Consider the following 24,787-nt stretch of genomic DNA (forward strand, 5'->3'; position numbering starts at 1 on the left):
CTCAAGGAATTGGTAGTTTTCATTTACACAATCTTTGCATGCTACTGTGTGACAAAGAGAATGATTGTAGATACATCACTTTACAGGTGTCTACGGCGATGAAAACGAAACTGCCACAGGTTATTAAAGGATGTCCAAAAGTGGAACAAAGGTTACAAGACATTCTCTGTAGTGCTATATGTGTGGATGTATGCAGAGAGTGGAGAAGGAATAGAAAGGGAAGAATACAAATGGTCCCATCTACTAATATATTCAAATTTATGCATACCTACATAATCAAGGTTGTCTCCACAAAAACAAAACAAAACAAAACAAAAACACACTTCCTTGAAGCTTGCCATAAATGGCAATCAGTAATGCACACAAGTAGAATTCCAAGCACTGAAATATATTATTTGATCGGCACAAATGAATTTGAAAAGCTTGCGTTTCTGTGTCCAGACAAGGAGATAGAAAAAAAAACTCTGATTTGAACATGGTGGTGAACCAGCCTACTCATGCGCAACACATCCTGTGGGCGTCTCTGTCTGAATGCCTCATAATCTAATGCAAACATATCACTCCAGCATACTGAGATTAGCTCATGCAAACGTCGATCTTGATCAAAGTACAAGTTCATTCCTGCCAATTGTTTGTCCTATAAAATGTTTCTGTCAAATATTGATACAACCACAGCTTTACACTTAACCTCAACCTTGCACATTTTTGTTCTTTTCTTTTCTTTTTTCCCTATAAAGTTGCATATCGTTGGCATTGGGCATTGTTAACTACTCACTGCTAGTTAACAATGCAGAATATGTTTAAAAATACATTTTGATGATCATCAGACAACAGCTCACAGTAATCGGAAACAACTGAACCTCTCTGTGACAAAACATTGCAAGCAAATATATTCAGGGAAACCAGTGGGACAAACTGCATAATATTGAAACTTTCAGTTTCACTTTGCTAATTACAGCAAATATTGGAGCCCAAATGTTACCAGTTTAGTCATAAAATCTTCCGCAGCCTGCAAACAAAGGCATGCCACGGCCAGAAGTGAAGAAAACACCAGTGTAATTTATAGTAAAACTACTCCCCGAGTAAACCACATCAGTTAGAGGTGAGGATTTGCTTGTAAGCATCTTTCTACACAACCTTTTATAGACAATTTCTCAAAGGTTGATTGCCAAAAAATAAATGTAAACATCTGAACCCACTGAAGGATACCCCCAAGTATACTTAGGAATTGAGTGTTAAAGGGATCGTCTAGTTTTGGTTGAGACCTAACATCAGGTTTCCAATATTTTTGGTGAGATAATGAGAAACCTCTTATGAAATACGAAAGAGCATGTAATTTCAAGAGGGATTCAATGTTTATTCGATGAAAATTGGTTATGAAATGGCTGCGATTTCCAAAATTGAGCAATCCTAATAAAACGTGGGATCCACCTTTCATTCGAATCGTTTTGTTTTACTTTGTTTTTGGATGTCTCAGCCATTCCAAAACCGACTTTCATCTCATAAACTTTGAATTCCTCTTAGAATGGTATGCTCTGAATTATTTCACAAGTGGTTTCTTGGTATCTCACAACAAGTTACAACCCCATCCTCATCTCCACCAATACTATACCATCCCTTTACAGCAAAAGCAGCTCATCCTTAATGGGTTAAAGTACAAGTAAGTGGTGATACATTTTCACCAAGACATCTTGATAGATTCACTGGAAATTAGTTTCATTACCAAAGCTCCTCGGACTTTTAATGACGAGGTTTAGCTCCATGGTCATGTGATACCCATGTTACACACACTGTCTCTTTCTGTTGTGCATGATGTGTTATGTCGACAGGTTACAAGGCCATAAAAAACCCCAGACACAGTTTCATGAGTGCACTCAAAACCAAGCTTTTCAATTCAACTGAAAAATGCCCTCATAGAAATACTTCCTGTTTCTGCTATGCTTGATGTAATTTGTCTGAAGGTTATGGTGGGGGGGGGGGGGGGGGGGGGGAGGGGGAAGGGAAGTTGATGCATGTAATTGTAACATGATGACTCAACTAAATTTCCTTCTAGAAAAAACAAAACAAAACAAAACTGCATTGCGAATGGGTCAATGACACCATTTTGGAAGCTAGGAAGTTGGTAGCCGGATAAATTGGTGAAGCTATGAAATATGCAAACCAGCTGAACAGTCTAATCTCTGTCTCAAAAATTGGTGACTAACCTTTAAATGCTTTATTTCGATACGACACAATTTGAACATTTCATGTGGTTGTTCATTAGTGTGACACTATAGTAAATTTTGTGCGGTCTATTATTTTAATACAAATATACAAATATGCATGAGAAAGGTGTTGATTTATCAGCTTATCTATCACTGTAGAGTTGCCACAGTACACTCACTTCATGGTAAACAATTCATAAACTTTAATAATTTACTGCTACAAGTCCCCGTTTTTATGTGAATGCTCTGAGCCACCATGTTTTATCTCTTCTGTCGTTGTTGACTCTTCCGTCGGCGCTGCCTCTTCCGTCGGCGCTGCCTCTTCTTGTGTAGAATCTGTAGTTTCTGAAACAAATACAAAGAATCCAGAATTAGTATTAAACCCAACATGAAAATAAATACCCTGCATGTGTTCTTGATCGTGATAAATATTACAGATGGTTGGATAGAAAGAAAGAGATAGAGATAGAGAGATGGACAGACAGACAGACAGACAGACAGATAGACAGATAAACAGATTCACAGACTGAACAGATAGACAAACTAGAAAAGCACTCTGAGAGCGCAGACCTCCCCCAAGCAGCTACTTTCCACCGATGATCTTGCTCTTCCATCTAGAGATCAGTTATTATTATTATTATTATTATTTATTCGACCAGGTAAAGTATATAGGATACATATTAACATCACAAACATGAAACAAAAACCAGAATGAACATTACAAAGGATACACTGTACTGTACACGTTACACAAAATGAAAAAGTTATTTCCAACCATACGTATGCATGCCGAAAAATCACCCGCTTTTCCAATAAAGAAGCCTTTGTTACGTCATAAGCCCTCAGCTGAGCGGCGCACCTCACCCTAGCAAAAACTAGAGCATGCACCTTAACGCGCGTATGAAAACCTAAAAAATTACCCTACCTGCCAAAACATTGAAAATCCTTCATAAAATCCATACAAATTTCTGGATCACTACCAAAGTTTAATCATCTGTTTCTTGTGTCATTCTCAACCTTTCCTGCAAGTTTCATCCAAATCCGTGCAAAACTTTCTGAGTTATTTTGCACACAGATAAACAAACAAATGGTAATGAAAACAAATCCTCCTCATTTGGCGGAGGTACACCTGTAATTAGTCTGACAGATATAGACAGGTTGACAGGTAGTCAGACAAACAAACAGACGGATAGACAGATATACAAAGAGCCAGATTATCAAAGAGATAGACAGATAGAAAAAAATGGATATACAGACAGATGGATAGATAGAGGGGTAGACAAGTGTAGATAGACAAAGAAATATGATCAGCAGTGATATTACCCTCAGCACCATGATGATTAGTAGGTACTGAACTCAACTCAAAATCTCTTAGTGCTGAGACATTAATCTCTTTGCTTGTAAGAAGGCTACATATCATTTCCTCTAAAGAGCACATTAACAAAAAATTGATTGTTTTTTTTCTCTCCAGCATGTGCTATAACCACGAATTATTTCCTTATCAGAGTAATAAAACTGAAAAATGAAACTACACATATCCCTTTTCTCAACAGATTTTCCCCCCATATCAAACATATTCAGTGAATAGATCTTTTTTTGCCCTATACTGTTCAATCAAAATTTCCTGAAAAAAATAGTAGTACTGAGATGATAGTGTTATTACATGTGTACTTAAAAAAATGCATAATATAAACAAATCTCCTGATATTTTCTTTATATAGGGCCTAACTGTCCTAAATCCACACGTGTATTTTGGTTTCATTTTCGTTTAAATGCAGCACAAGCGATGCAATTTCAGGGTGTGAATGTAAAAGTTGATTGCATAATTGTTCACTCTGCCATTTACCACCGGTAATACATCTGAAATGTTGTGGGTGTGACAAGGTGTTTGTCCTGACTGAATGTGCACTGTTAAGGCTTCGCCTTCTAACCATCAAGGGTACCTACATGTACTCCATCACACTACATAAAGTACATCACTGGGGTCATACTTCCCGTTGCCAATTTGAGGACTTACCTTCTGCAGGTGCTTCTAATTGTAAAGGCTCTTCTAGTTTTTGCTCTTCCTCCCCTTCAGTGAGCGTGGCTTCAGTGGGTTCTTCCTTCTCTTCAGTGGGCGTGGCTTCAGTGGGTTCTTCCTTCTCTTCAGTGGGCGTGGCTTCAGTGGGTTCTTCCTTCTCTTTGGTGGGCGTGGCTTCAGTAGGCTCTTCCTCCTTCTGTTCCTCACCCCCTCCCAATTCTAATGTTTCTGGTATTTCTTCTGTAACTGTTTCTTTCTCTTCTTGGCCCTCTTCTGGAGGTGGTATAACAACTGTGTGGGTGTGATGCAGAAAAAAAAAAATGCTATTACCACTGGAAAAATATGTACACTTGGGTAAGAACAGGTGTTAGCAGTTAACCCACTAAGGACGACTCCTGAGTATACTCGCACAAGTGTCTATGTAAAATGCATGTTGCAGAAAAGTCAGCCTGTCCTCAATGGGTTAAATTTACTCACTCTAGCTTTGTATCACAAAAACGTTGAAGATGGTCACTCTGTGTAATCAATGCCATACGTTTTTGTTTTGCTTTGTTTTGTTTTTGTTTTGTTTTTTTTTACATTCAAGTGCTGTATATACCAAATTTTGTTTAGGTTTTTGAGGTCTGGGTTTTTTTTTTGGGGGGGGGGGTTTGAGGTGTTTAGTTTTGGAAATTTTTGCGAATCAGGTGCTATTCGCGAATTTAAAGAAACGCAAAAATTCTGTCTCTTATCCTGACATGAGTGTGACGTGCATGTATACATTTCTCCATTCAGTACTTACTCCATGATTGTGAATTTAACCACTTGCGACATCTTACGGAAGTCTGGATTTGCAAAATGATTAGACACACTAAATACATGGCATATACAGAAGCGTATGTTGCAACCTTAGCTGTATGAAAACATATATATTACAGAGAAAATACTAAAAGAGGAAATAACAAATAACGAAAAGTCTTCAAACCTTTTTCATCAGTCTCTGCTTCCTTTGCTCCCGTCTCTCTGTTCCCGTTCCCGTTCCTGTTCCCTGCACCATCCTCTGTTTCCGTGGCGTTAGCCTTGGTCTTTGTCTTGGTCTTCTTCTCCTTCTTCTTCTTGGGTGGGTTCTTGGCCTTGTTGACGAGGTACCGCACCTCCCTCTCCAGGGACATCAGCTTCTCTTCCATATCACTGATGAGCATCACCGGATTTTCCGTCAGCGGCGTCCGGTCCTGTTCCTCCGACTTGGTGGTGAACCACTCGTTGGTCTCATTGTAAGCTTTCTCCAGGAGATTCACCTCGATCTTTGTGTAGAGTAGATCCACTCCTGTCAGGTTCTTTGCAGCCAGGAGGAAGTGGTAGGATGCGTTGAGGGCGTTCTTCGATGCAGCGATCAGCTCCGGCCGGCGGCGGTACTCCTCGACACGGAACTCGAGGTCCTTCGTGAGCTTCTTAAGTGCCTTGAGCTTGTCTTTGTACACCTGTACGGAAAGAGAAAACTGATTTGAAGTCGGATGCAACCAAGAGTCCTTCAAAATGATGATGCTCTTCCGTCAAGTAATCAGTGTTTTAGAAGTAGCCCTGACAAAAGAAATCATGGGCATACATACTCAAGCAGGATTTGCATCTAAGACCTCCTGATCACTGGACAGGCATCATCTCCACTAGACCACCAAGTGTCTGTCACAAAGCTAGTGCTGGTTCTAATTGTTATAGCATGCAGCGGGTATTGCATAAAATTCAAATTGATGTAATTCTTCTGCCAAGCTGTTTTCGTTGCAAATGATTCGACAAATTGTCCTACATCGACGTAAAATTATCTATGCTGATGTAGGGCAATTTGTCAATCAGTTGCAACCATAATTTTTTTATCTAAGTACCATGCAAACCTCGTGGATCATGAAAATATATCCCAAGCAACAAAAGATTAAGGATCACGCCTGAGATTTGAACCCATGTCTCCTACCACTTAATAGGCAGCTGCACTATCAATTGAACTGAAGCCACTTCATGGAAGTGACATGATAAAGTTGGCGCAAAATCCCAGTGCCTCCTCCTTTAAATCATTGTCTTTTGATTTTATTGATGATTTATTAGTATCCAGAATGGCATATTACACTTTAAAAAAAAAAAAAAAAAAAAAAAAAAAAAAAAAAAAAAACCTCTGTTTTGCACAAAGGCAATTACAGATTTTGCATGTCATTGTCACATTCTGAAAGTAAGTATGAAGACCAAATAATGTCCCAACCTTGGCGGTGACATCAGGCTCCTGGTCGTAGAGCCAATCAGACGCCTCGCTGAGTTTAGTCTTCAGCTCCTCTCTCCCCTCCTCAGTGGAACACTTCTCGTAGTCCTCCTCGTAGAGCTTCTCCTGGGCGTCGAAGATGAACGACTCCAAGCTGTTTAGCGCCCTCTCTCGCTCCTTGCGCTCCTCCTCCTTCTGCCGTAGCTCCTTCAGTCTGGTGGAGTGAGCGGAGGGAAAGATGGGTGAATGGTGTCAGGATAACACCTAAGGTTAATCTCTATACAAAACTAGAAAAGCACTCTGATAGCACAGACTTCCACCAAGCAGCTCATTTCCACCACTGATCTTGTTCTTCCATAGAGATTAGTGATTTCCACTCATACACGTGCGTGCTGAAAATCGCCCAATTTTACCAATATAGAAGCCTTTTGTTACGTCATCGACCCTCAGTGGCGTGGCACGGCTGGGTCTCGTCCTGGTATAAACTCGAGCATGGGCATTGCTGCACTTCAGTGCGCGTATGAAAACCTAAAAAGTGCGCAGCTTAACATCCAAAGTTCATTGACCCTACCTGCCAAAATACTGACAATTTTTCATGAAATCTATAAAAGATTCTGGATCACCCTCAAAATTTAATTGTCTGTTCTTTGTGTCATTTTCAACCTTTCCTGCAAGTTTCATCCAAATTCATTCTCAACTTTTTTAGATATTTTTGCACACGGACAAACAGACCAACGGTAATGAAAACATAACCTCCTCCCTTGGCAGAGGTAAAAACAACAAAACAAAACAAAACAAAACCATTGCTTGTTTCAGTCACATGACCAAATGAGCCTGGAGAGACCTGCATACTGACTCTTGCCCTTTAACCTTTGACCTGTGAACAAGACTCACTTGTTCTTGGAAGCCTTCTTGCTGTCCTTGTTAGGCATCTGTAGGTCAAGGGTCGTGACCTCCATGGTGATATTCTCCTTCTTGGTCACTACTTTGGGTTTGGTCTCCTTCTCGTCCGTCTTCTCAGCCTCCTCCTTCTTAGTGGTTCCCTCATCTCCCTCTCCCTCAGGTTTCTTCTCCTCACCTTCCTTCTCCTCCTTCTCTTTATCTTCTTCTGGTGTCTGCGGAGTCAAGAGTGAGATAAAATCACAGATGCATTCATCAGATACGCCAGTGATCTCATGACATCATCAATAGCAGTTCTTCCTCTGTGTATTCCTGTAAGAGCTACACATGTTGAGTAACTTGTGAAGGCATGTCAAACTTTCTCCAAGATATACTGTACGAACAAGAAATTTGTCTTCACTTTCAAAAGAAGTTGAGTTCATTGAATTCCTGTTCATCTTCCCTTCTCTTCCAAGAGGTGTGTAGATAAATTCAGGGTCTAGGGCAATTACCCCCATGGCAATTACCCCAGACCCTTTCCCTGACCCTGTCGCTAATCCTAATCCTGAACCTAATCCTAACCCTAAGCCAAACTCTAAAACTCTAACCTAAACCTAACCCTAAACCTACCTTATTACTAACAAGTATTTAGCCAGTGGGGGCTGGGGGGTTAATTGTATGCATCTTAATTTTGTGAATCTTGGCTCTTGCGAAGTTGAAATGCACGTGAACATTTCTCGTTTCATAGAATGCTCAGGAGTAGTCTTAAACACATCGAGCACTGTCTTAGATGATGTAAACACAAACCTGTTCTCCTCCTTCTACCTTCTCTTCTGCCTTCCCAGCATCCTCTGCTTCCTTCCCAGCATCCTCTCCTTCCTTCCCAGCATCCTCTCCTTCCTTCCCATCAGCCCCTTCTCCACCTTCCTGCTGGTCCTGGCTATTGCTAGTCTCCTGTCCAGCTGCTTGGTTGGTATCCCCTTCACCCTGATCCTGGTCTGATGCTCCCTCCTCTGCCTCTCCTTCCTCTGAGGTCGTCTCAGACTTTTCCTCCTGTCACACAAAATGAGAAAGGTCAAAATTAGATTCTTCTTTTCCCCTCTCAACTCCCCTGGAATAGCCCAGCCTGATTAGATCGAGTTAACTCTTTATGAGCCATGTAATTTGCACGCCCAACTCAGTCGACGGTGTGCCAATTTTGCATATTCTGCTCAAACGCCAAAAACCCGCCCAAACTGATTTGATAAATCGCCAAATACCACAGTACATCGCGATTCCGTTCCCATCACATATAGCTTGCATTGACTTGCAAGCTGTGTTCCCTTCTGGATTTGCATGTAAATTCGAAGTTTCTGTGCAAAAGTCACTGTAGTCAATGTAGTCAAAAGTCAATGTATCTACTGGTCAGTTGAAAGAAAAATCAACATTGATTTGTCATACATTCACTTCAAAGCAGGGCTTGGCATTTTCTCTAGAACTTTGCTCACTACATTTCAAATCTATAAAAATTACATCGATTTGAAAAGCAGAATGTTTCCCCAAAGCATGACTATGTTGCTGTCTCAGAATAACATGGCACACAGGGGGATTACACTATTGGCACATAAAGAGTTAACCCTAACTTACCTGGGGGGGGGGGGGGCATAATGCCCCCCCCCCCCTCGACGAATTCTGCGACCATTCCGGTGCGCAAAATTTTTTGACCGCGCCGCTCACTGACTTTTTACTTTCAAGTCTCGCGCAACTTTTGAGACCAAATTTGTTGTGCCCGGGCATACCGTTCCGAAGCCACGCCCCTTCAAAAAATTTTCGTCAACCCCAAAATTGCTCAAAAACGTGATTTTGTGTATAAAGTCAATACAAATTGTGTTTTTTCAATTGATTTTTATAAAGATTCATATTTTTAATTTCAATGGCTGTAATCAATTTATTTTAGTATAATTATGCTTCAAAAAATGTGTATGACAAATTCTGCCGAATAAAACAACAAAAACAAAAGTTCGAAAAAACAACGAAATACATAAAAAATTGATAAAACAATAAAAAACATAAGAAATCAATTTTGATACTGAATTTTTTTTATGCACAAATGTTCGGAATGTCACTAGGAATATTTTCACCAAAAATCAGCATTCCATAAGCTTTTATAAGCCAATTACAGACGAAAATGAGGTGTTTTGCATACATTTGCATAATTAATCAATTCAAAATAGAAAATGCAAATCTTTTGAAAATTTAACTGAACAGTCTTGTAGATTACATCCAGCTTTATGTTCATGGGAAATTTTTGTGGCGCTCGCGCGATCAACGGCCGAGATCTGAAGGGGGGGCCATTATGCCCCCCAGGAATTCAAGCTCGTTAGATAGCCCAGGTAAGTTAGGGTTAACAGTAACCTCTCACCTGATCTGCCTCCATCTCACTCTCCGATCCTCTATCCTCTTCCTCCTCCGTCTCTGTCTTGGTATCCTCATCGTCAGTGCCGCTTGATCCTCCGGAGAAGAATCGACTGATGGTGCTACCGAGCTCTAAATGATAATGATAATGAATAACACTTTAGCATAATATAGTGATGTTTCTAAGCGCATTAATCAAAAAAAAAAAAAAAAATATTGAAGTAAGATACAGCATTATGTACATATCATATAACAACAACAAGAACAACAAAAATAGGATTGAGTAAATAGATAAGTTTTCAGCAATGATTTGAGCTTATCAACACTTTCAGCATTACGAATATATAGAGAGAGTTTGTTCCAAAGAGATGGGGAAATAACAGAAAAGCCCTATCAGAATAATGGGTACAGGTGCGGGGACCACGTGACAATTGGAGAGTGGAGGAAGAACGGAGAGAACGGGTTGAAGTGGAGGAGTGGAAAGAAATCAAGTCTTTGAAAGAAGATGGGGCAAGATTATTACATATCTTATAAAATGAGGGGGAAAAAGGAACAGTTTTCATCTTGGGTGGCTTGATTCTTGTCTGTTCAGCTGGCAATAAAGCCCACTGAGAATTCAAACACAGAATCATTACTGTTCACATGAGCATCAGGGGGCTTTCATGTGGAGATGGGAGGGAAGAAGCTTTTTGAAGACTTTCAAGTGCATTTCCAAAGTAAGTTTAAGTTGACTCTAATAGGGAGAGTATTAAAAATAAGGCAAACAGAATACATCATGTTTCTTCTAACTTGGCCTTAAACTAAGAAAGTATGTGGAATTTTAAAGTTTCTCAAATTTTTCACACATTGTTATATTGGTCACATCCACATAGTGCATTTGCAAATATGGAGAAGTAATGATGATGTTATCTGCTTTACTCTCCCACTGTGTCCGAACTAAAAGATTATCATCAAACCAAGTTTTTGATCATAAATTTTGCAACTGTAGCCCTTCACACTAAGGGTCATCAATGCGAGGTCAATACAACACATCACAGATATTTCTTACAAAAAGGAGACACTAAAACAATACACATTCACAAATTTCTTGGAAAAAAACCCCAAAACAAAACAAAAAGTGAGGACATCAAAATAGGAATGCAACTCTTGTTTGACTTACTGGCCAGTGTGGATTGTTCCTCTTGGGTCTCATTATCCGTCACATTCTGAACCGTTTCAAATACAGATTCCACCTGGTGATAGAAAGGATCACTTTTCATTTCATCTTCACACAATAACATATAATACACATCTCAATGATTTGTGAAGTAGAATACCTCTAAAGAAATGAAAATTATGATGCTCTATTCGAGAAACTCTGGATGCCTTCAAGCTAAAAGGATGGCTGAGATGATCAGATGAACATTCACTAAGACTTTCTCACATGAGGTCAAAAGCAGTGACTTGGATCAACCATAAACCATAGTCCATGCCTCAACCCTACAAGCAGCTAACAGTTTGCTTCTAACTTTATTTAGACAGAAAATCAACTACATATAATCACATAATATATGATGCATTTGAGACTTAAGTTGCCAAAAAACATAAAATACAAATGATCAATTTGATATCTCCAAAAATACTTCTTGCTATTTAATGGGTGCAGTATCATTGAAAAGATTTAATTTTTCAATATCTGATGATGTACTCATAAAATTTTGAAAATGGCATTTATCTGTTTTTGTATTCAAACTCTCCATTTAAATATATTCAGATGTACAATGTAGCAGAGCAATGTATGATTCCTGATTGTTTGCAAAATATTGCATTAATGTTGTGTAATCAAATGAAAATCCAGATGAGAGAACAATAATAGTAATGATAATAACAATAAAATACATTTATTAAACAATTGATATGGATGTTTCGAAGCACACAGTTTACCGGAAAATTAAGATTTAATCCAAAATGATACAAATAATACAAAAAGAGAAAAGCATCATTCTCTTCCTTTATTTCAGCCACTAATGAAATATTGATATCTTGACAACCAGTTGTAGAGCATTTCTTCCAACATTTGTTCGCCAAATTTCTATTAAGAGGTAAATAAACCTTTAGGAGCCAGTAAACCTTTCAGAGCAGATATGCTTCCGAAGGGGGGTGAAACTGTGATCTATCACTTGGTCTACTCCCACTTCATCTAATAGCCATTTAGTCTCAACCCACATGGTCTAATCCCGTTTGGTCTACAGCCAGTCCGTCTAATGACCATTTAGTCCAATTGTCACTTAGCCTAATCATCAGTTGGTCTACTTCCAGATGGGCTCTGCCCATTTCGTCTAATACCCATATTTTATTACACAAAGTGGGGAAAATCCAAGGAGACAAAATTGCAATTAGACCATTTGGTCGTTAGACGAGAAGATAATTAGCCAAACTGGGCATTAGACCAAATAAGGATTAGACCAAACAGGCATTAGACGAAATTGATAGCAGACCAAACGAGGCTAGCCGTAGTGTTGTTAGACGAACTGGGAAGTAGACCATCTGATAGTAGACCAAGTGGCAATAAGGGGGGTGAAACGTACCCCATCGAGGTGCAGTATACCACTTTCATCCATCCTAAAGTGGGCCTTGATGCCTTTGGATTCTGAGCCAACATTCTTCTCCAAGGCAGTCTTCACACCTTTCAACGACACTTCAGTCAGCTTGACGGATGTGAAGGCTCTGGGGAGAATGGTAAACATATAATGACATAATGATTAAAATTAGTCAAACCTGCCTTAGCGGCCACCTGCTGTACGCGGCCACCTGAAAAATCTCCCAAGAGAAAAGCTAAGTTATAAACCCTGTGTATAGCAGCCACCTGTTTTGCCTCCCATGGTAGACTTTAACCTGTCTATAGCAGTCACAGACCCATACAGATCCACAGCCGAGCCAATAATTCAACACGTTTTTCCACTTGCAGCCCTGCTTGTCATTCATTGCTAGTGTTCAGTCATGGCCACCGCTACATTCACCCGCCATTCAGTCATAGTAATGCACTTAATAGTAAAAATTTTGCTTGAAGTAGGCCTATGCATGCTTCTGTGCAACAACTCGATCAATACCGGCATTGTTCAATGCATGAAGCACACACGTGCACACGTGTACACATACTGCGTAAATGTATAAGACAATACATACATGTACATGTAGGCAATGCACACAAAATATCCACATGTGCTGAATTATCGACTCGGCTGTGGATCTGTATGAAAGAATCTGTATGAAAGAAACTGCTAAAGTTGACAGAAAACACAATGTGAGTGAACTACAGCTGATGCATTAAACATAGACACATTTGACTTGGCATTTCCATATCAACAAAAGTTTGGTATAAGTTGTGATGAAGCAACACCAATTCTGGCAACACTTTAGACAGTAACTTACTCAAAGTCTTCCGGTGTCATGACCTTTTCTACGTCCCCATAGTTGACCCGGAACTGGAAGTCCTCAAAGTGCTTGTTAAAAGTCATGACCTTCTTCTGGGGGATGGGGTTGCTGATCCCAAACAGTGTTCGCTTGACGGAGCGGGTGACCTCACGTCCATCGTCGTCCGTCAGAGATCGCTCGAAATCAACCTTCAAGAGAAGAGAACGTATCAGAAGGGATTATCTAATACACGTCTGTCTCCAGAAGACTCGGAGTTAGCTCATGTGTACATGGGTAAAAATGACCTTTCTTTTTTTTTCCTCAGTTGGTTAAGCATGATAACTTGAATACTGTATACGCCGTTATTTTCGCGAGGGTATAATTTTCGCGAATTTCGCGAATTGCAGTTGGATCGCGAATTTAACAACACGCGAAATTGTCTCCATGCGCTTTGCTGATAGAGCATTAACGTAAGCGTCGGCGTCAATTCGCGAAAACAACACCTCGCGAAAATGTCTATGACCTCGTCATTCGCGAAAATATCTGTACGCGAAAATAACGGCGTATACAGTAATCACTACATCACAGATGCTTTTCTCAGTGAATTTAAAAACCAACATGTCCTGTTGGAACAAATGGCCTTTTTCCACTCGTGTGCAAGGTGGAACCTCAAACTAGTTTCTTCACACAATTTGAGCTGAAGATAGCATGTGTGACTACTGACAATCCAAGACTGTGGATCACATCAGGGAGTTGGGGGGGGGGGCAGGGAGCAGGAGGGACGATGAAAGGCCAGTCTCCAGTCACCAAGATGGATATCGACACAGAAATGAAGCGTATCTAAATCGCGTAATTCTGCAAGATGCTACTGTAAAACAAGGAACGTTTGCGTGCATTTTAATTTCGCGAATTTCGCGAGAGCCAAGATTTGCGAAATTAAAATGCACGTGAAAATTCTTGTCTACACTATACACATTGAATGTTAGAGGCAACTCGCGAAAATTTCACGCCGCAAAGAAGGTTGTCAGCTCCAATTGGTGAAAATTTCATGCCGCGAAAATATTGTGTTTTACAGTAATTCAGATATCAAACACACTAATTCAGCTTGACATACTAACTAAAACAGAGGTCTTAAATGCAAATGATTGACAGATTTCCCTACATCAACATTGATAATTAATTTCAATGAAAAAGAGGTCTACCAGAGGACACACATGGCAATGACATGATCTCTTGACCTAAAACTTCAATCTCATCAGTTAAGAGAATGATGACCTTATCAAAGTTTCACAATGCAAACAGACATCCGCATGAAAAGATTTTGACCTCTGACACCACCGTGTGTCATGACCTGTGTCATGACCTTTGACACGACCCTGTGTCATGACCTCTCACCTGGATGGGGTAGACGTTGGCATCCTTGACAACAAATTTCTTGACCTTGAAGCCCTTGCTGAGATGAGCTGCATGGTAGACGGCTCCCAGGGCCGCTGCTTCGTCTGCATTGATACTCTTCCCTAGCTCCTTCCTGGGGGCACAGAATGAGAGGTTCATTGAGTCAGATAACACCCATGAAAGATTTCCCCAAAGGCAATTCATTTTTTTTTTTGGGGGGGGGGATTGTTTCATCATATGAAGAGGTTTACTGCAAAATGGGCTAAGCGCCATCTTTCAAACATTTCAAAGTAAGTCCATTGTCAGAGCAAAATTAAACCTTTCTAGTAATACCTCAATTGTGAAATAAGAAAAAATATTATAGAAGTTATGATTAAAGATATCCTGTATTTTCTCATTGTATTTCCTTGTTTTTTAGCAGCTTTAATCACAAATATCTCAACTTCACAAGAATGGAGTTAGCTCGTTTTACGATAAAACTCTCCATATTGATTGTGAATCTGTATATGTGTCAATTTTTCCAGCACTCTCTCATGTGTTTTTGCCTACAGTTCACTCACGTATTATGTGTTTTAACAGTATAACACAAAGTTTACTTGAACTGAATCTGATTCAAACCATTTCTGGGGTGAAGTGTCATTAGAACAAACTTGTCAACTTGAAGCTTCCTGTGATGTACAGTTAAAATGACATTTTTGATATCATCTACAAATACACATGCCAGTCAAAGATCCCAAGTTTTAGCAGATAAATAGACATCAGAGAAGATGATTGCCTATCACTCTTAATCCTAATCCTAATCTTAATGCTGATTGGTCATACATGTAAATCCCTAAAGGTGTTACTCTAATCATATAAATGGAATGTTTACGGTTGATATATCTGACAATTCATGACATCAACTTGTAGAAAGTTATTACACAATGATGAATTTTGACTAGTCAATATTGCTCTTCAACATCAAGCTATTCTACCCCTGAGTTACATACCCCACTGTGTGCATTGCCTTTCTTTAGTCTCTAACATTTGCAGCAATGCCACATCCATGTCCTGCACAGTACGATACAAAACAACAACAACAACAACAACAACAACAACAACAACAACAACAACAACAACAACAACAACAACAACAACAACAACAACAACAACAACAACAACAACAACAACAACAACAACAACAACAACAACAACAACAACAACAACAACAACAACAACAACAACAACAACAACAACAACAACAACAACAACAACAACACCCTCATAGCCTGATGAGACTTGACTTACTTGCCGGTCACTTTGAGTAGAGTCTCCTGGACCTTTGGAATCCTGGTTCCACCACCAACCAGAATGACCTGGTCAATTTCATCCTGGACAAGGTCATGGTCACGAAGGGAGAAGATGAAGGACAAAGGTTTATTAATGTCGATGAGAGTAGTTCAGTGTCGCTAACTATGGTTGTTCATTATTTCCAGTGAGTGATTCTAAGTATTGATAGTATGTTTAAGGCTACATTGTACATTATGAAAGAGGCTCTCCTACTTTTTGTAATGGCCAGGTATTGTGGCGTGCGCCAGTTGAATTCACTTTAGTGGCAGGGGCCGTGATAGTGTGAGTGTGACTGCCTTCAGATCCAAGGGGGTACTGGGTTCCATTCCCAAGTCTCACTGAGCAATGTTGTAAGTATTCCATCCCCTCTTAGTAGGAGGCAAAACACTCTGTCCCTCGAATAGGACATTAAATGGAGGTCTCATGTGTGAGTTAGCCACAACTCATGCACGTAAAAGATCCCACTTTATTCATTCATTGCAAAGAGCAGGATGCCAAACCCAGTGAAGTGGTCCCCTACTCACCCACACAAGAAAACGCCAACCCCTGCTAACCCTTGTGGTTCGCCCTAGGTAACTAGCAATAGTCAGCAAACGGTATCAGCCAGGCACACTGTGCCATACACTTAAATTAATTCCTGTAAACAGAGAATGCTGACATTCAATTATTTTCAACAGACTTTGTCATCCCTCACATACTAGGAAATATCAGTATTTTGGTAACTACACTTTGTAGGTGATTATAGACTATCTTTGTTGTGACTGATGGTGACTGTGAACTCCAAATATGATACACAACACCATTCGATAAAGAAAGTGCTTTGCACATACCCGACTACCTGACCAGCTCACTTTGACAACATTCCTTAGAATTAGTAAAATGCATTACGTACAACTCCTAACATCCTAATGTTTGAGATTGAGAAAGATATTTGACCTACATTGTATAGATTATTCCTTCTTTTCTCCTAGAACATAAAAAATAAAATTATTTAAACATATACAAAAATAAGACAAAAACAATTTCATTATCTGTACTAATACTAATAACCAAATTAATTAATTTGTGTAAGTTGATAGAAAAAAAAAACTTTCTTTTTTAATCAGCTGAAATATGCTTGTTCCTCTCTTTCTTTATGTAAATCAGTGACTCCATTATGTCCTATGAATGAAAGGGTCACTTTTTTAATAGAAGCCACTCAGGACACTGACCATGGTCATCTCAGAGGCCTGGAGTGCTCGGTCAACGGGACCGCCCACTCTCTCAAACAGGTCAGCACACATCTCTTCCAGCTCTGCCCTGGTGATGTGGGCTCGGAAGTCCTGGTCATCCAGCAGACCCTCAATCTGGTGGGGAAAAGTGACCAGATGGACAGTCAGACAAACAAACAAACAGACAGACAGAGAGACAGACACAGAGTCACAGACAAACCATAGCAGGGTGAGACTGAGAAAGTGAGACCCATTTCACATGTAATTTGGAAGTCAGGTGTAGATGTTTTTACACCATGCTTCTAACCTTTTTTAATCTGAAGCCCACTTTGGCTCCTTCGAAGTTCTTTGAGGCCCAGTTAGATTGAATATGAATTGTTTTATTTTTAATATTTTGGAAAGAGATCATGGCACACCTGTGAGAGATTTGTAGCCCACTGGTTGAGAAGCACAGTTCTAACATATACCTACAAGACATAATTGACTTGGTCTGCAGCACCTGCACTTGACCTATCACTTGACCACTGACCCCTTCGGTCACTGCAGGTGCTGCCAAATTTAATAGCAACAGGTGAATCACCCCATGTAAACCACCATTGTCTTTTGAAACAGACAGACACTAAACAGACTACTATATCCTAATGCAACAAAAGGAATAAAGAGCAAGTTCCTTCAAGTAAAGGTTGAATGAAGAACATATCGTTTGTAAGAAGGCAAGCTTTCTTACATCATTGAATGTGCTTGCTGCCCTCAATGTTCACTGCTTGCTCACACCACCACTCCTTGTGGTGTAAAAAAGGAGTGCTCCAAGCTTGTCATACACTGACAACTGTCTAAAATCTTATGGACATATACATCAAGCTCTAATGTGATTTGATGTGACTTGGCACTTCCGTACCAGCACACATGAAAATTTTCCTTCCTACATGGAAACACTACCATCATATCATTGAACATTGTAACATTCAGTTATACTTCACTGTGGTAGTATTTAACCTTAAGTCATCAAACCATCATGGTGTTAATACATACACCAGTACGAATTCCTCCAGGGTTATCTCACGAGCCCGAAACATACGAGTCATACAGCCCACGAGTTTGACACTAGGCAAATAAAGCCCATAAGTTTGACACTAGATAAAAACAGCCCACAAGTTCGACTTGTACAACACAGGGTTTAATGTGTCGGTCTCGTGGGCCTTGTTTGCTTAGTGTCGAACTCATGGGCTGTATGACTTGTGGGCTGTATAAATCATGGGCTGTATGACTCACAGGTGTCAGTCTCGTGACGTGCACCCATTCCTCCTTCCCTACTTATTGTCCTAGTCCTTTACTCTGGAGTATTTGCAATGACCTGCTTAGTCCCATACCTGTGAAGTGATGTCGGTGTTCGCACTGAGCACCTTCTTGACTCGTTTGGCTTCTTTCAACAGCTTGGCCATGGCTCTGTCTGAGCTCTCTACCTTGTTTGACGTCTTCCCTTGATCGTTGAAGAGCTTGGCAAGGTGCTGCTGCAGACGGATCTCCCACTCCAGGCCACCAAGGGTTCGGTCAAAACTTTGAAAAAGAAGAAGAAATAATCAAGAAATTGATTGGGTTATACCACTGTTGATTAATTGTGACCCGCTACAACAAAAGGATCCGAAAGTCGGGGAAGGACAATTTTCAGAAAATTGCATGACATTATTCCTTTACTCTTCTCCTTTAATTTCATATATAGCATAACTCATAAAAGTATTCGGTTGCAGAGATATCGATGATTTTATTTGCGTATGTCAAGTGGTTGTGGAAATCAGAGTTTCGAGAAAAACGCCTTCAAAGTTTTCGTTCCGACGCTATCATGATCAAGGGGAGGCGAGACAGTTTTCACCGCTTGAAAATAGAAGGTATGCTCCTAGCGACCTCTGTGATGTTCATTCAAGCTTAGTGCCAGCGGTCTACGCACGACCAATCAGTGATCAGGAAGCCACACATTGACCAATAAGATCACTCCCTCATTGCTAGGGGCGGAGTCTAGCTGCGGCGCTAAATCCAAATCTTCGGACACGATTCTGTCACATTTAAAATTGGAAAATCATGGTCCAGAAAAACGCTGATTTCTTGCCTTTCCTTTGATCATTTAGCTTCAAAATTTCGGCAGATGATAGACAAAACATTATACTACAAAATTATGCCAAAAACAGAAATCCGATTGTTTTGACCAATTTCGATGGTGTGACTTCAAACTCAATTTTCTCGGCTCAGCCGTCAGCGACTTTACGATCCTTTTGTTGTAGCGGGTCACAATTGCAGTCATGTTTGTTTTCATCACTATTATCATTACAAGCATGGAAATTTCTCCATCACTGTTACAATCTAAATGAGCACACTGAACTTTCAATGAAAATTTTAAAGAGACACAATGATGAATTATCTCTGCTGAAATTTCTTTAATTTTTTTTTCTTGGTTTGTTATCTTTATTTTCCATCCTGCTCTGTTGATATTTATGAAAAAAAAAACCCAAAGGATTAGATTGAAAGAAACAAGATTTCATGGGTATGAGGACGTAAGACTTAAATGCTGGTCTTTAGTAGAGTAACAGTTCTCTGACCTCCTTGTGTATCCCATGGCAACACAGTGTAGCAGAACTCACCCAACTCCCTTGATGGAAGCCTGAGGGTTCGTCTCCACAATCCCCTTCTCTTTCGTCTTCACCAGCTGGTAGCTGACTATGGTCGCCGTGGTGCTGCCTGCCCCCATGTCGTAGAACATGATGTTGTGGGCCGTGGCGTTGAAGTCGCTGCGCCTGAATGCCCCATAGTTCAGTGAAACTACAGTGGTAATATCCAGAACAAGTCAAGAATTGTCTTGTTATATCATAAATACAATGATGGCTGGAGTACTGAATACACTGTATACAATATCATTTTTTGTGGTAGTGTCATTTTTTTTTTCAAATTTTGCCAGGCAACTGATATCCCTGAAATTAACAAAATAACAAAATATTACTTCCAATAACAAAAATGAAATACACACTGTCTTCATGGTGAGAAGCCACTAACTTTGAAAAAAAAAATATTATATCTAATTCAGAGTCTATCATTGTGGTTCTTATTACCTGTTTGTATAATTGTCTTATAAGATTCAGTTTATAGGGGAATACTATGCTCATAAAATCTATAACATATAATTTGATGTGTCTTGAGTTTAGACACACTGCAGTGAAGAAGTGACACAAAATCAAAGGACAGCTGTCATTATTGTCTGAATTTGTATCGTTTTACTGGGACATGAGTAAACGCTATAGAAATGATGAATTTGATAGCAAAATGGATTAAGTGCAATCAAAAAAAAAAAAAGAATTGTAAAGTAAGTCCAACATCATATTGACCGATTCTGTGACGTGCTATGTGTATTTTCGGCATGGGCGCAGCCATAGTGGGTGTCTTAGCCGACCCCCCCCCCCCCCCTTCCCATTCCCCACCCCTCTCCCTACATTAGCACGCGCGCAGAATGAAAAACTGCTTTAGCCAATAGGCGTCTCGTACTGAGTGCGCGAATGTTTGCTTAGTGCGCGAACCTTTGTTACAAGTGCGTGATAAACATGTTGCCCGGGGGTGGGGGAGAGCAGGGGGGGTCGGCTCAGACACCCACTATGGCTGCGCCCAGTGCCATGAAATGTCTGCTGCCCTCAACGAACCCGAATTGGTCAATAGACCAAAATAAAACATATCCAGTGATACACAACTAACTTGGTACATAACAGTGGATGCTCTTAAAGTTATGGTTAAAAATATTCCTTATTCTTTAACTGTTTTCTTTGTTTTTCAGCAGCTTTAATTGGAAATATCACAACATTAGCAAGAATGCAGATAACTTAATATGCCATAATATCCCAAAATGTGTTTTCAGGATACCTAGAAAATATGTTCCTGTGGAAGGTTGATACACAAACCTACAATACTTTTCATTATTACCATTTTGCACTTGGTTTTCATGAAATGAGTGGATAACTCAGTAAACACCTGTCATTTACTTGGGTTCTGAGGGTTAATCAGTGTATACAGTGCACTCCATTTATACTAGTAACTAAAGACGGTTATAACAAAATTCTGGTTACAATGGAGTAACAAATAGGGCTGCAACATTATCAGTTTTGTGTGTTTTTATTGTTTATTTGTTCGGTTAGAACAAAATTTTGATATAACAAAAGAAAACTGCGGTTTGGAGGACTTCGTTATAATGGGAGTCCACAGTATAAACTAAGCTGTTGCTCTGGTGTTCATACGCTGTAACACCCTGAGGTCCTGGGGTTCTAAGAGTTAATCTACGTATACACACTAACCTGCTGCATTGGTGTTCATAAGCTGTAAAACAATGAGGTTATGGGGTTCTGAGGGTTAATCTGTATATACACACTTACCTGCTGCATTGGTGTTCATAAGCTGTAGCACCCTGAGGCCAGCCAGCTCCGCAGCATAAAGGACTGATCTTCTCTCAGCCTGGTTGAAGAAAGCAGGGACTGTTATCACTGCATCTTTGATGATTTGCTCTGGAGATAAAATTTTATGTGATTGCAGAATCCATGAGTAAGTTTGCTGGTCATGTGCCAAAAAGGCTTAAACGAAAAATCAAAATTTCATGTGAAATTCAGACAAATATGACTCCCACTGCAAACTGAACTATACTAGAAATCTGCATATTATATGTCTTGTAATACACTGAGGTAAGGTTGAACTTTAAAGGGAACGCAAACCTAAAGAGCAATGTGGATTGAGTGAAAGCAGCAACATTAGCAGAACACATCAGCGAAAGTTTGAAGAAAATCTGACAATTGATGCAAAAGTTATGAATTTCTTTAAGTTTTGGTGTTGGAACCGCTGGATGAGGAGACTACTAGAGGTTATGACGTGTGAGTGGACAACAACATAAAGAAAATAAAAAGAAAATTCCACAAAAATTCATTTTTCATGAAAATTACAAATTCCATCAACTTGATACTGACATATGTTAAGGGTAGCAATTATTCCCCCTGCTTTCTGAAAGCGGTTAGTCAAGTGCTCTTTCATAATGCTAGAAAAGTGAATTTTTGTTGAATTTTCTTTATTTTCTTTGTATTGTTGTCTACTCATATGTCATAACCTGTAGTAGTCTCCTCATCCAGCGGTTCAAACACCAAAACATTAAAAATTCATAACTATTGCATCAATTGTCAGATTTTCCTCAAACTTTCGCTGATGTGTTCTACTGATGCTGCTGCTTTCACTCAATACACATTGCTCTTTGGGTTTGCGTACCCTTTAATACTAAGTTAACTGTACATGCAGGTGACTTAAATCATGCAGTTGATGGCTGAAGTGTGTCGGGCAAACCATTTGATAAGGGGGGAGGGAGGAGAGGGAAGGGGGATGAGGGGGAGGGAATGAAGGGAAACATAATAACATCAGCAGGGTGTAGCACCTCCTCATCATACATAACAATTTGCATAAAATTACCTCTCTACAGGTTCTCTTTTGATTAGCTAACAGGTGATTTTCAAAAGAGAACTGTGTCAAACTCACCAGCAAAATCCTCAGCGCTTTCTCTAGATTTATTAAGAGCAATGGCAAGCAGTTCCTCTGGATGAAATGAAAGATCACTGCCATGTTTGAAAAAGGCTGTACCTGCAAAACAAAATCAGCCACAATGAAACAATAAACAGTTGGAATTCACAAAATGTTCTCAAACTATCGTAGTGACTATCTAATATTAGTCCAGTCACCATTATTATCATTCCTGATGCTTACTGTACAGCTGTATATGCAATATATTTAGCGAGCCTAAATTTTCACGAATCGGGAATTCCCAACAATTTCGCGAGTGATTGAATTCGCAATTGTGGAGTACTGAACTGAACAGAGAAATGTATACATGTACGTCACATTCATATCGGGATCAGAGTCAATTTTTCGTGTCTTTAATTTCGCGAATAGCACCTGACTCGCGAAATTCGCAAAAATAAAAACCTCGTGAAATATTTGGCGTATACAGCACCTTATACAGAAGCACTGAACAACAGACAAGAGAAAATTCCTTTACATCAAACATGATGGAAATTTCAATCTCATCCTCAAAGGGTAGTCACTGGTTTTATGCTGAAAGAGTTAATGCCTACATGACAAAATCTCTGTGGAAATCAACTCAGAATTACATCAATCATTATCCAAAAACCTACAAAGATGAAAATACAGTAGCCACATTCACTACCTAGGCCCCACTGACAGTTGAATGTAAATTATGTTGCAATGCACAAGATTGAAATATCTGATCAAGTTTTTCATCACTGATTAACATTCATTCACTTTCTTTATTAATTTACCTACATATCTAGACTATGAAGATACTCACTCATCTATAATCTTTACAATTACAAGTGTAAAATATTCTGTCAATCCCTGTTCAAATTATTGGCAAAGATTGATACTCAACAACTACTCACACTGATTAATTCATCCATTAACACATCATACATTTGGGAACTTATTGATTTCTTGGATTCACTGTGAAGTCATTCATTCATTCATTCATTCATTCATTCATTCATTCATTCATTCACTCATCTATTCATTCATTCATGCAGTATTGAAGTCAGTCATCCATTCTTTCATTCATTCACTAATCATGAATGCAATCTTCTCTCATTTTTTTTTTTTATTTGTTTCTGCAGTAGCTATTCCAACCACTGACCTCTTTCCTCATCCTGGTCCATGTCGTAGAAAGGGAATCTCTTTTGGTGAAGCTTGACCAGTGGATTGTCCAGTGGTTTGGCCAAGAGATCTTGGATGTAAAAATAATTCCTTTTGGGATATTTCACTCCCTGTGGAAATTGAAAACAAAGTAAGAAAGGAAATGCACAATGTGTAGTGATTCTTTGCATCAAACATTTCCAGAGTTGGAGACCACCACTGGTATTGTCAAGCATAGAAATAATCATAATGTATTAGTAGCCCTGCCCCCCTCCATCCAACTCCCCCCCCCCCCCCCCGACACACACACACACACACACACACACACACACACACACACACACACACACACACACACCCCTTCATCTTTCTGGCTGCCAAGTCAGGTTTATTCTTTTGTCAGCACACTGGCAACCCATGTATCATCAGCTAGAATGGCCTATTTTGAAAGAATAACTCAGATATATCATACAAGGCTAAAATAACTTTAAGGTGTTCTAAATCACCAAATTCAATACAAGTGTGCTGTTCTTCACCAGAGCATCTGTTGCAAACAATGCTACATTGTATATGAAACAAAGTTCAAAATAGTACAAGATACAAAATAATACAAAACAACAAACCAATCAATATTTTGACCCAGTATGAATAACATTTTGTTGAAAAAAAAACAACATAAGATTACTCTGATATTTAACACAAACCCAGTACAAACAAGTACAATATAAAATTCTTGTCTTGCACTATCTATACATTATACAAACATATAATGTACATGTACATAAGAATGTGCACTGCAATTTAGAGGTAACTGTAACAGAGGGAAAAAATCTATTTCATTCCAGCAAAGTTTAACATCGATCGTATACAAAATACGATGTACAATGATTATTTCAGTAGCATGACAAACATTGAACAGATCTATACAGTGTACATGTCTTTTTCTAGTGACTGTTCATAATTATTTTTCTACACAATCAACTTATAATATTGTATCATCTCGGTAAAGACAGACAATTATTTTTACACAAGC

General features: G+C 39.4%; 1 protein-coding gene across 1 annotated transcript in view; it reads right to left on the reverse strand.

Moving 5' to 3' along the window:
- Positions 1–2,056: 2,056 nt before the first annotated feature.
- LOC139743705 (hypoxia up-regulated protein 1-like) overlaps positions 2,057–24,787 on the reverse strand; it is a 33,629-nt gene continuing 10,898 nt past the window's right edge. Inside the window, exons 3-20 of the mRNA XM_071654163.1 lie at positions 23,756–23,885; positions 22,591–22,692; positions 21,453–21,581; positions 19,683–19,860; positions 18,420–18,606; positions 17,050–17,184; positions 15,797–15,879; positions 14,510–14,642; positions 13,133–13,323; positions 12,289–12,427; positions 10,881–10,953; positions 9,729–9,853; positions 8,135–8,380; positions 7,343–7,563; positions 6,452–6,662; positions 5,189–5,684; positions 4,222–4,515; positions 2,057–2,549 (exon numbers count right to left, since the gene is read on the reverse strand). Of these exons, the coding sequence (XP_071510264.1) occupies positions 2,422–2,549; positions 4,222–4,515; positions 5,189–5,684; positions 6,452–6,662; positions 7,343–7,563; positions 8,135–8,380; positions 9,729–9,853; positions 10,881–10,953; positions 12,289–12,427; positions 13,133–13,323; positions 14,510–14,642; positions 15,797–15,879; positions 17,050–17,184; positions 18,420–18,606; positions 19,683–19,860; positions 21,453–21,581; positions 22,591–22,692; positions 23,756–23,885 (3,201 nt within the window). The 3' untranslated portion in view covers positions 2,057–2,421. The remainder of the gene's footprint in view (positions 2,550–4,221; positions 4,516–5,188; positions 5,685–6,451; positions 6,663–7,342; positions 7,564–8,134; positions 8,381–9,728; positions 9,854–10,880; positions 10,954–12,288; positions 12,428–13,132; positions 13,324–14,509; positions 14,643–15,796; positions 15,880–17,049; positions 17,185–18,419; positions 18,607–19,682; positions 19,861–21,452; positions 21,582–22,590; positions 22,693–23,755; positions 23,886–24,787) is intronic.

The sequence above is a fragment of the Diadema antillarum genome, unplaced genomic scaffold (assembly GCF_040938485.1).
Source record: "Diadema antillarum isolate AM-2024a unplaced genomic scaffold, OU_Dant_1.0 seq00001103_RagTag, whole genome shotgun sequence".
NCBI classification, from domain to species: Eukaryota; Metazoa; Echinodermata; class Echinoidea; order Diadematoida; family Diadematidae; genus Diadema; species Diadema antillarum.